The 11,555-nt window shown below is 35.9% G+C and overlaps 1 protein-coding gene across 2 annotated transcripts; it reads right to left on the reverse strand.

Moving 5' to 3' along the window:
• Positions 1–317: 317 nt before the first annotated feature.
• On the reverse strand, positions 318–9,767 carry LOC120779366. Of its 2 annotated transcripts, none has more exons than XM_040111561.1 (2): positions 9,717–9,767; positions 318–1,001 (listed from the first exon to the last, which is right to left on the reverse strand). In XM_040111561.1, the coding sequence occupies exon 2, from the start codon at positions 993–995 to the stop codon at positions 357–359; it is 639 nt and encodes a 212-aa protein (XP_039967495.1). In that variant the 5' UTR covers positions 996–1,001; positions 9,717–9,767; the 3' UTR covers positions 318–356. The 2 variants fall into 2 exon arrangements, with proteins under 2 accessions (XP_039967495.1, XP_039967494.1); XM_040111560.1 differs by having other exon boundaries at positions 9,701–9,763.
• Between the last annotated feature and the right edge of the window lie 1,788 nt (positions 9,768–11,555).

Consider the following 11,555-nt stretch of genomic DNA (forward strand, 5'->3'; position numbering starts at 1 on the left):
TAGTTTTTTGAAAAACGTTAAATATTACATATATATGTATATATACAATGATGAAAGTTAATAAAAATGACTTTTAAATAAGTTGAAAACTTTAAATATATATAAATGCGGGTAGCGAGAGGGAACCGGGATGCTGCGATGCTGCGAAAAGCAGTGTTGATCGATCGACGTCGTAACGAACAAAGATGCGCGAGCGCCTTTCTCTTGTCCTTTTGTTCTACTTAGAACGTAGAATGTCATCGTGTTTTGGTGCATGTGCGTGTGTGTGTGTTAATGTGATTTGGTGTGGTGAAATTATGTAAATTTGATGCGACGTCGCTACTCATTTAGCCATCCCGGCCCCCCTAGGCGAGTATTTAGCCTAGAAGCCGCTGTAGCTGCTGTAGCGTAGCTACAACGCTGCTGAGGCCTGTTGACCGCCGGGATTGCGGCCTAAGCTGATGGCGCCGTGTTGACGTTGTCCGGTTTTGGCGCCAGGAACGAGATTCTGCTGGAGAGTGTCCACGCCGGCGGTAAGCCGTCACAGGCGTTCTGTGAGAACGCCTGACGTTACCGCTGGTGCGAGGAGCCGGTGGTCGCCCGGAGTCGCGTCTGGTAGTGCGGTGCAACAGCGTATGGTGAGCCCGCACACAGATTTGGCAACGATTATTTGATGGGCACTCCTGAGTTGCATGGGAAGTTGCCAGACAGTTCAGGCAATACCCGTGCGCCTGTGCCACCTGCTGGCGTTGCATCGGCGGCATGCCTTTGAAGATACCGCAGTGCGATAGCCGATGCGGACGGCGGCATAGTGGACAACGAATTCGTTGCAGATCCGCTGGTAATCCTGGCGTGCTTCGACGCGGAGGCTTTGTCGCGGTGGCGCCTGTTGTTGTTCGAGGCGCTGCCGGTGCCATGTTGGTCCGGGGTGCTGCTATTGGGGCAGCTTCGGAGCGAGGGGCTGAAACTGCCGAGCGCATGGTTGGCGTTGACGATGATGCCATATCCACGTCCATATTACTCTGTGAGAGAAATGATGATATTAGAAAGATATTGGTAAATTTACAATAATATGGACTTTTGTGCCACGATATGTGGCATGAATAGGATGTCATTTTTTATCAGACATTTATGTTAAGTCTTTTGTGTCATTTATGTTATTCGAGGTTTCGTTTTGGTAAGCGGTTTATATGTTTTATCGATTTATTGATTTGTTAATATTGCGGTTTCGGTTTTACGTTTCTTTATCTTCGGCGGTTGGTAGAAAGCACAGTTTGACGAGCGGTCTGGTTAGCGTTCCGGTTTGAGTGCGGAGATCAACTACTCGAACATGACCGTCGGAACCGTAATGAAGTTGTTTTATGCGGCCGAGTCGCCATTCCGTAGGAGGGAGACAATCATCTTGTATAAGGACGCAGTCTCCAAGCTTTGGTGCCTTTTCTTGAGTTTTCCACCGGTATCTCTTGTGAAGGTCCTTTACGTAGTCTTCCTTCCATCGGCGGCTGAAATCATGACGGAGAATTTTAATTCGTTCCCATCTGTTTAATAAGGATAGCGACTCCACGCCTGGCTCAGGTATGGCCAGAATGGGTGCTCCTTTGAGAAAATGCCCTGGGGTTAAAGCTGTGAAGTCGGAGGGATCTTGCGAGAGTGGTGAGATAGGTCTGGAGTTTAGTACGGCTTCGATAGAGTGAGTAATGCAGTAAACTCCTCATAATCGAATTTATGGTTACCAGCCGTTTTCTTTAAATGGGACTTAAAGCTCTTTACTGCTGATTCCCAGAGTCCACCCATGTGAGGAGAATATGGGGGTATGAATTGCCAATCGATCCCTTGGGGTGCATATTTTTTGACAATTTCGGGGGATACTTCTTTCATGAATTGTTAAAACTCCTTTTCCGTGGCTCTTTGAGCTCCGAAAAAGTTTTTTCCATTGTCGCTCATAATTTTTAAAGGAAATCCGCGCCGTCCGACAAAGCGGGCAAATGCTGCAAGAAAAGCCGCAGTAGTCAGATCCGAACATAGCTCGAGGTGTACTGCCTTTGTTGTAAAACATACAAAGACAGCCACATACCCTTTCCTAAATGAGGAAGACCTTAGCATTGAGGCCTTTATCTGGAAAGGTCCAGCAAAATCAACCCCAGTGATGGTAAAGGGTAAAGCATAGTTGCAGCGTTCAGGTAGTAGGGCTGCATTGATCTGCGTCTGCGTACGCATTTTGTGCATGTACAGAGTACACTGTTTACACATGAAAATGGTTCTTTTAATTTGTGGCTTTAGTCGCGGTATATAGAACTCTTGTCGGACCATTTGTTGCATCAAGCGATGCTCAATATGCAGTGTAAGCTGGTGGAGATATATTAGAAATAAGTAGGTAAAACGGGATTTCTCTGGGATAATGATGGCATGTCGTTCATTGTAACTAAGGCTGGAGTTGGCTAGTCTTCCATTTGCCCGTAGTAATCCCTTATCGTCCAGGAATGGGTTTAACACGAGAAGTGAGCTTCCCTTTTCAAGAGGTCGCTTTTCAAGCAACTTTGATTTCTCTTTGCTGAAATAGCGAGTTTGTGTATACAAAATTAGACAGACCTTGGCATGTTGCAAATCGGCATATGTTAGTTGTATGGCAGGATCGTTTGATATCCTTTTCACCTTTTGTTTAAGTTTATGGATGAATTTGTGCATATAAGCGACTACCCTTAGTGCTCGAGGAAATGATGAAAATCTTTTGAGAATATCATCCTCTTCTGGAGTGATATGAAAATTTTCTATTTTCCGACTTTCCGGAGGTATGATATTCCGAGCAGGAGACTTTGGCCAGAATTCTTGTGATTCTGTTAGCCATGTGGGACCGTTCCACCAGAGTGTAGTACTGGTGAGGAGAAGTGGTTTGCCACCTCTTGTCCCCAGATCCGCTGGGTTATCTGCACTTGCAACATGTTGCCATTTTGCTGAGCCAACTAAGTCTAAGATTTGTGATATGCGATTCGATACATATGTCTTCCAAGTATAGGGTGGTTTTTCCAACCATGCTAGAACTATTTCTGAGTCTGACCAGAGATACATTTTGTGATCGTTTAATTTTAGATGGGTTTGAACTATTGAAATTAGTTTTGCTAACAGAAGAGCACCATTTAGTTCAAGCCGTGGCAGGCTTAGAGTCTTCAAAGGTGCAACTTTGGCTTTGGCTACCAAAAGATGTGAAGTTATTTTGCTATCATACTGAGTGCGTATGTAGACTGTTGTACAATAAGCCTTTTCAGAGGCATCACAGAAACCATGTAATTCTGCGTTAATGTTAGGGGTGAAATTTACCCATCGAGGGATTCGAATTTCAGATGTGGTATGTAAGTTGTTAGCAAATTGAACCCATTTCGCCAAACGTAAAGGTTTTACCTGTTCATCCCATTCAGTGCCATCTTGCCACAATTCTTGAATGAGGATTTTAGCTTGAATCATTATTGGCGAAAGCCATCCTGCGGGGTCGAAAAGTTTTGCCACCGAGGAAAGAATTTGACGTTTTGTAATGGCGGACATAGCAGATATTGACTCAATTGTATATGAGAATTGATCTGTTATCGCATTCCATTGAATACCTAGAGTTTTGGTTGTACTAGCTTTTTCAAATTTAAGGAAATTTGTATCTAATAAATCTTCCTTTTTTATGTTTTTATTATTTCGGGATGATTTGATGTTATTTTCTTTAGGGGAAAACCTGCTGAATTTAGTGCTTTGATCACTTGAGATAATGATTCGCACGCTATTGGTATACTGTGGCTACCTGATAAAATGTCATCCACATATGTTTGAGTTTGCAACACAGAAGATGCTAAAGGCAATTTTGTTGCATTTGTTTTTGCAACTTCATGTAATGTCCTAATGGCTAAATAGGGTGCGCAGTTGATGCCAAAGGTAACTGTTTTAAGTTTGTAGTCGCTAATTGGACTATTAATTGAATTGCGGAAGACTATGCGTTGGAAATCTTGGTCATCTTCATGCACCAGAATTTGCCTATACATTTTCTCAACATCCCCGTTAAAAACGTATTTAAACATGCGCCAATTTAGTATTAGCAACATGAGATCACGTTGTAATGTTGGCCCTGTGTATAATACATCATTGAGTGATTTGCCTGAGCTCGTACACTTTGAGGCATTGAACACCACTCGTACTTTCGTTGTGATTTTATCTGGTCTTATTACCCCATGATGTGGAAGGTAAAAAGATAAATATCTACCTTTGGATATTTTTTCATATGATACAGTTTCTCCCATATGATTGAGGTCAAGATATTCCTCCATCACATTATCATATGCTGATTTTAGCTCATTTTTCTTCGTCTGGCTTTTTTCCATGCTTAGGAATTTCTGGACTGCTGAGATTCTAGAGTGGCCTAGAGCTATAGTTTTTGGAAAGGTGGATTTGAATGGCAGTCGCTCAACATAACGACCATGTTCGTTTCTTGTTGTTGTGGACTGGTAATAGGCTTCGCATGCCTGGTCTTCTTCTGAAAGTTTGGTAATCTGGGGTACTTCTTCCACTTCCCAGAATTTTTTAAGTTCATTATTTAAGTATTCGTTTGTGTAATCTTCCACTTGTGTTGTGAAGGAATTTATTTTTTCCGTGACTTGGCCACTTATAATCCACCCAAAGATTGTATTTTGGGCTAACAATTTATTGGAGATTTTCTCTATACCTTTAAGAATTATTTGAGGTATTAAGTCACTGCCTAATAGTATGTCGATTTGTGATGGGGTATGACAGTTGGGATCTGCTAACTTCAGATGTGAGCATTTTTCCCAGTGTATTTTATTTACTTCATAGCTTGGAAGCAAATTTGTAAGTTGCGGTACAACGATGGCTTGTGCATCTATTCGTATATCCGCATTTGGAGAAACTATGGTGATTGGACATATTTTCATAGAATTTTGAATAATTCTTCCGCCTATTCCCGAAATTTGAAAATTGGAATGTTTTATTGGCAATTTTAGCCGATTTTGAACCTTTGATGATATAAAGGATCTTTGAGAGCCTTGATCTATTAACGCTCTTAGTTTGAATAAATCACCTTTATGTTCAATGGTGATGACCGCAGTGGGTAAAAGAATTTTGCTTTCATTTTCTGAATGAAGCGCTTGAATTTTTGCTGCTTTAGAGCAACATGGTTGTTCTTCCCTTTTTTCGGGATTTGAGGTTTCGGAATTACTTGATGTAGTTGTAGCGACTAACCCCGTGGTTTTTTGAAATGGATTTTTCTTCACATTTTGAAAATTGGTAACATGAAGCATTGAGTGATGTCTTCGTTGACAGTATACACAATTGAATTTGCTTTCACAGTCTTTTGTCATATGAGAATTCGACAGACAGTTTATGCAAAGTTTGTGTTGACGGACCAGATTGTTTTTATCTGAAACGGATAATTTTTTGAATCTCTCGCAAGAACTTAATTTATGACCTCCCTTACAGAGTTCACACAATGATTGCTATTGACTACTTTGATTTGACACGAATGTGTGACTTTTATTAACGTGTCTATTATATTGTATGTTATTACTGGCTTGGGGTTTGAACAAGTTTTTACTTGAGTCATTGTGATGACTTTTTGGCTTTATAGTTTTTTTGTCTATTCGCTCAGCTATCTCGTATTGAGCAGTGAGGAATATTTTCATCTGTTGCCAGGTGGGCATTATCTTTCTGTTCACTAGTGATTGTTCCCATCGTAGTAACGCAGCATCAGGCAGTGTTTCTGCGCAAATGGTTGCTATAATAGGGTTCCACGATTCTGTGGATACATTTTGTGTTTTTAACACTGATAGACAATTTGTCACTGTGGAGTGTAAGTTTTGAAATTCCTGGCTAGTTTCTTGTTGGATTTTTGGCAAATGCAATAAAGTTTTTATTGGGTTTTCTATCATAACCCTTTCATTTTCGTACCTTTCGACAAGTGCTTCCCAAGCCAGTTTGAAATTTTCGTCATTTAAAGCGAATTGCTTGACGATACTGCCTGCTTCCCCTTTTGTTTTATACCTGAGATGGTATAGCTTTTGTGCTTGTGAAAGTTTAGGATGGTTTATATAAACAGCAGTGAACATGTCCCGGAAGGACGGCCACTGGTCATAACATCCATTGAAAACTTCAGTCGCACAAGCTGGTACTTTTAGATACATGCCTTTATCTAGGTCTTCTTTTTGTGTTGTAATTACTCTGGGAGGGGGAGTAGTGGCTCTACTTGGCCTTACTAAACTTATTTGTTCAATTATCATTCCCTTTGTTAACTCGTACTGATCACGGCAGTTATCACACTTAGCATTTGCCGAAGCTTTTGTGTTTTTTGGGAGTTCTGCGTCGTCAGTATCTAGTACTGTATCGTACGCTGCCAGAAGGCGTGCCCATAGATTGTTAACACTTTCTAACTTTATATTTAAAACTGATTCCGTGATGTCAGTAATAGGGGAAGCTTGAAAACGTGTGCAATATCTTAAAAAGCTATCACTTTCAGTGATAAATTTCGATATTATATGATCTTTTGATCTCTTTTGCTTTGTACCGTGCTTAGAGCGTGTAGCTTCTGCAGGTGTGCTTTGTTTATCGTCGTCAGCCATTTTTGGAATGGTAAGAAACTGGCCTGATTTAGATTCTTTTGAATCTGTGCTCATTTAGAATAATTAAGAATTTAAAATTAAAATTTGATGAGATATTACAGATGAATACCAAAAACCGAAAACTCTTTTAAGTAAATAAGAGTTGTTATTCCCGTAAATTTACTAAAATACGCGTTAATCGGTTTTGTTAACCGCACTATTGTATTTAAAAAGTTGCGATTCTATATTTATTTTTATATATTTTATATTACGGATTTATCCGTGTGCCCTTGTATATAAGTCCTCGTATAGACGGTATACGAGGTCAATAACCTTTGTACATATATGTGCCCGCTATGTGCGTATTGACGTGCATATGATGTGCTAAATTAGTTGGTATTTAATCCCGCTTGTTTTTGTAATACAAAGAGCAAGGAGATATTGTTAAATAACATTTGCCTATACTGGCTTAGATTACGTACTATATAAGTATGTACTAATATACATGTATGTCGTTAATAAGATTTTATTATTTATTATTATTTTATTTTTTTTTTTTAAATTCCGCGCCGCTTATTGTTTGTAATTAAGCTATTATCGTAGCTTCTAATAATTTAAGATTTATTATTGTTTTTATATTTTGGATATACCCCCTAAATCAGGGTATGTACATTAGGGTGATTCAAAAAAAAAATTTTATTTTTTTTTCAATTAGTACTCGCAAAAATAGGTTCCTAGACACCTCTAAGAAAGCCTCTCCAAATATGAGTTTTTAATTGTAACGGGAAGGTCCTCCGCCTAACGGTTTTCTATTTTTTCTTATTATCAGATAGAAAAATTTATATCTCGCTTCCAACCACTTGAAAAAATATCTTGTTAATTAGGTTTTGTAGGAAATTGAATGCTCTAAAATATGGTCTCTTATGATTTTTTCGTAAACCCAACCGTTCAAAAGATATTAACGGTTGAAATTTGACTATTTTTGGAAAAATTTTTTATTTCTTATTAATTTTATAACTCAATAAAAAAAAATTATTATGAATAGATTTTTGGAGAGGTATTCTTAGAGGTGTCTAAGAACCTATTTTTCAGAGTATCAAACGAAAAAAAAATTTTTTTTTTTTGATCCACCTCAATATGCATTGATGTTTGACGATGAATATCTCGTAAACGCTTAACATAATCGAAAAATCATAGTAGACCATTTTTATAGAGCAGTAAATTTCCTACAAAACTATGTGTTTCATCATTCATAATAATTTTTTTTTATTGAGTTATAAAATTAATAAGAAATAAAAAATTTTTCCAAAAATAGTCAAATTTCAACCGTTAATATCTTTTAAACGGTTGGGTTTACGAAAAAATCATAAGAGACTATATTTTAGAGCATTCAATTTCCTACAAAACCTAATTAACAAGATATTTTTTCAAGTAGTTGGAAGCGAGATATAAATTTTTCTATCTGATAATAAGAAAAAATAGAAAACCGTTAGGCGGAGGACCTTCCCGTTACAATTAAAAACTCATATTTGGAGAGGCTTTCTTAGAGGTGTCTAGGAACCTACTTTTTCGAGTACCAATTGAAAAAAAAATAAAAATTTTTTTTTGAATCACCCTAATGTACATATATTATTATTAGGCTTGTATTACCGCGTAGGCAAAAGAATACCGAATATATGTATACAGTATGTACATCATATATACATGTATGTATGTACTTATATTTGCGTGATCAGAATATAGCGAGAAAAGAAAATGTGCAATGTGCAGGTCATTAGCCTCTGCACTTGCGGATTAGCAAGTATATGCTTCAATATATTAATATTAAATTGATTGTTTGTTTCAGTTATGTATTTAAAAGTATGATTTGATTATATGCATACGTAAATATGTATGTTTGTATTTATTCTCGCTTTAACATTGGAAATTTTGCTTTTTATGCCTTTTGCTTACCTATTTTATGCAATCCTGCTTACTGTTTGAAAAAACATAAGGGGTATTGCTGGAAAGATTTGCAAGTAAATACTTGAATTTATGTAATTTGTTGGTTTTCTGTTGTAGTGGGTGTGTTTGTATACACAAAGGTAAGCTTAGAAGGCAGTAAATGATTTCTTTTTGTATTTATAAAAATATACGGATAATATATTTTTTAACTGTTTTTTGTTCCCGTTTAAAAATCGATCAAACGGATTATATAGGTTTTACATTTAATAAAACCGTATGATATCATACATATTTACACATGTTAATAAAAAATGGAAACGACTTACTTTGTCTCGCCTCAAGGGAGTTTTGGGAGAAAAAGGTACATATATCTTGAGATAATTTTGGGGATATTATCTTCTGGTTGCGTTTCAGTTTTCTCTTGTGTTTAGTGTTGTTCTACTCCTATGTCCTCCTGTGTTTAAGGTTCCTTTCCTAATTTCCTCTTTTGTTAAGTGTCCTCTTGCTCCCGTTTCCTCCTTTGTTGAGTATGTACATATATATGTACATATGTATGTTGTAATTTTCTTCTAATTATATCGCGCCCGATTCATATTATAATTTTTATTAAATACTAGTCACAGCACTGGATAACTTTAGTAAGTTTTGTAAACTCAGTGAATTATTATTTTTTTTTCTAAAATTTTGTTTCTTTATTTTATAATTTAATTTTTTTCACAGAAGTTATTAATAATCTATTTTTATTATATTTGCTATGCTTTATATGTGTTGGCCTAGATGTAGTAATTTATGTTTGTGAATTTTATATTTTTTAAATATATACGTATTTGTTAGCTTTTTTCACAGCACTTTTATTATATTTTTCTCTTTTTTTTTATATATACATATATGAACTTGTTGTACCCCAGTATATAATACTTGTATATATTATATGTGTATATGTAGAATGAACAATATTTTATTTTTTGGTCACTGCACTTGCTGCTATGCAAAACCGGTTTTTGGCATATACATACATATGTTTTTTTTTTTTTGTTTTATTTTTGTCACTTATAATTTTCGGTTTTTATTACCGCACTTTGTCACAAGTTAAAACTTATTCTTTTTTTCGAAATCTTTATATTTTTTTTTTCTTGACTTTATTTAGCCACAGTGCCTTTCTATCCGGCTCGAAGGAACATGTATACTTTACTCACCTTACAGGCCACTCACACGTTTAGTTAATAGAAAATGCACCAATTTCAACGATCGTTATAAACTTTTATTTTCTATGGAATGCACTTCAAAAATAGTATAAAGGGTTAAATGTATGTACGTTATATATATGTACAAAATGAGCCACAGTGATTATAACTTGCACAGTAGTTTTTTGAAAAACGTTAAATATTACATATATATGTATATATACAATGATGAAAGTTAATAAAAATGACTTTTAAATAAGTTGAAAACTTTAAATATATATAAATGCGGGTAGCGAGAGGGAACCGGGATGCTGCGAAAAGCGGTGTTGATCGATCGACGTCGTAACGAACAAAGGTGCGCGAGCGCTTTTCTCTTGTCCTTTTGTTCTAATTAGAACGTAGAATGTCATCGTGTTTTGGTGCATGTGCGTGTGTGTGTGTTAATGTGATTTGGTGTGGTGAAATTATGTAAATCTGATGCGACGTCGCTACTCATTTAGCCAGATTTAAAGCAACACTATATGGATTTCTTAATGTGTACATGCCAGAAAATCGGTTATATACATAAATGTAAAATTATGGAATGTTTTTTAAATGCACAGCCGTTATGGCTTAACGTCAACTTTAGAAAAATAATGAGGGTTAATTAACTTTAATATGTGAAGCTTATGATTTGAAGCAACTTCATATGTTTTTTTTAATGCGTATATGCAATAAAATCGGTTTTAAGCCCAAATGTAAAATTAAGGCTTTTTCCAAATGCATTGCCGTTATGACTTTATACCCACTTGAGGAAGATGGTGAGGGTTAATTAACTTTATTATGTAAAGCTAATGATTTAAGGCAACTTGATATGGGTTTCTAAATGTATACATGCAAGAAATCCGGTTTTATACTTAAATGTAAAATTGTGGAATTTTCCAAATGCACTGTCGTTTTGGCTTTATGCCAACTTAAGTAAGATGAAGAAGGTTAATTGAGTTTAATATGTGAACCTAATAATTTGAAGCAACATGAATGGATTTCTAAATGTGTACGTGCAAAAAGATCGGCCTTATAACTAAATGTAAAATTGTGGAATTTTTCCAAATGCTCTACTGTTATAGATTTAAGTCAACTTTGGTGAGATGAAGAAAGTTAATTAACTTTAATATATGAAGTTAACGATTTGAAGCAACTTGGTATGGATTTTTAAATGTGTATGTGCAAGAAAATCGGTTTAATACCTAAATGTAAAATTATGGAATTTTTTCCAAATGCACAGCCGTTATGGTCTTACGTCAACTTGAGTAAGATGATGAGGGTTAATTAACATTAATATGTTAAGCAATGACTTGAAGCAACTTGATATGGATTTCCAAATGTGTATATGTAAGAAAATCGGGTTTATACCTAAATGTAAAATTCGGGAGTTTTCCAAATGAACTGCCGTTTTTGCCTTATGCCAACTTTGTTAATATGAAGAAAGTTAATCAACTTTAATATGTGAAGTTAATAATTTGAAGCAACTTGATATGGATTTCTAAATGCGTACATGCAAGAAAATCGGTTTTATACCTAAATTTAAAATTGCGGACTTTTTTCCAAATGCACAGCCGTTTCGGCTTTACGCCAACTTCAGTAAGATGAAGAAGGTTAATTAACTTTAATATGTGAAACTAATGATGTGAAGCAACACTATATGGATTTCTAAATGTGTACATGCCAGAAAATCGGTTTTATACATAAATGTAAAGTTAAGGAATTTTTTTATAAAGGCACAGCCGTTATCGCTTAACGTAACTTCAGAAAAATGATGAGGGTTAATTAACTTTAATATGTGAAGATTATGATTTGAAGCAACTTCATATGTATTTTTAAATGTGTA

Source organism: Bactrocera tryoni, unplaced genomic scaffold (assembly GCF_016617805.1).
Source record: "Bactrocera tryoni isolate S06 unplaced genomic scaffold, CSIRO_BtryS06_freeze2 ctg7180000339579_QRY, whole genome shotgun sequence".
NCBI lineage: Eukaryota > Metazoa > Arthropoda > Insecta > Diptera > Tephritidae > Bactrocera > Bactrocera tryoni.

What these genes read in the sequence shown, in the direction of transcription:
- LOC120779366 (XM_040111561.1), bottom strand. Translation starts at nt 995, where the DNA reads ATGGACGTGGATATGGCATCATCGTCAACGCCAACCATGCGCTCGGCA.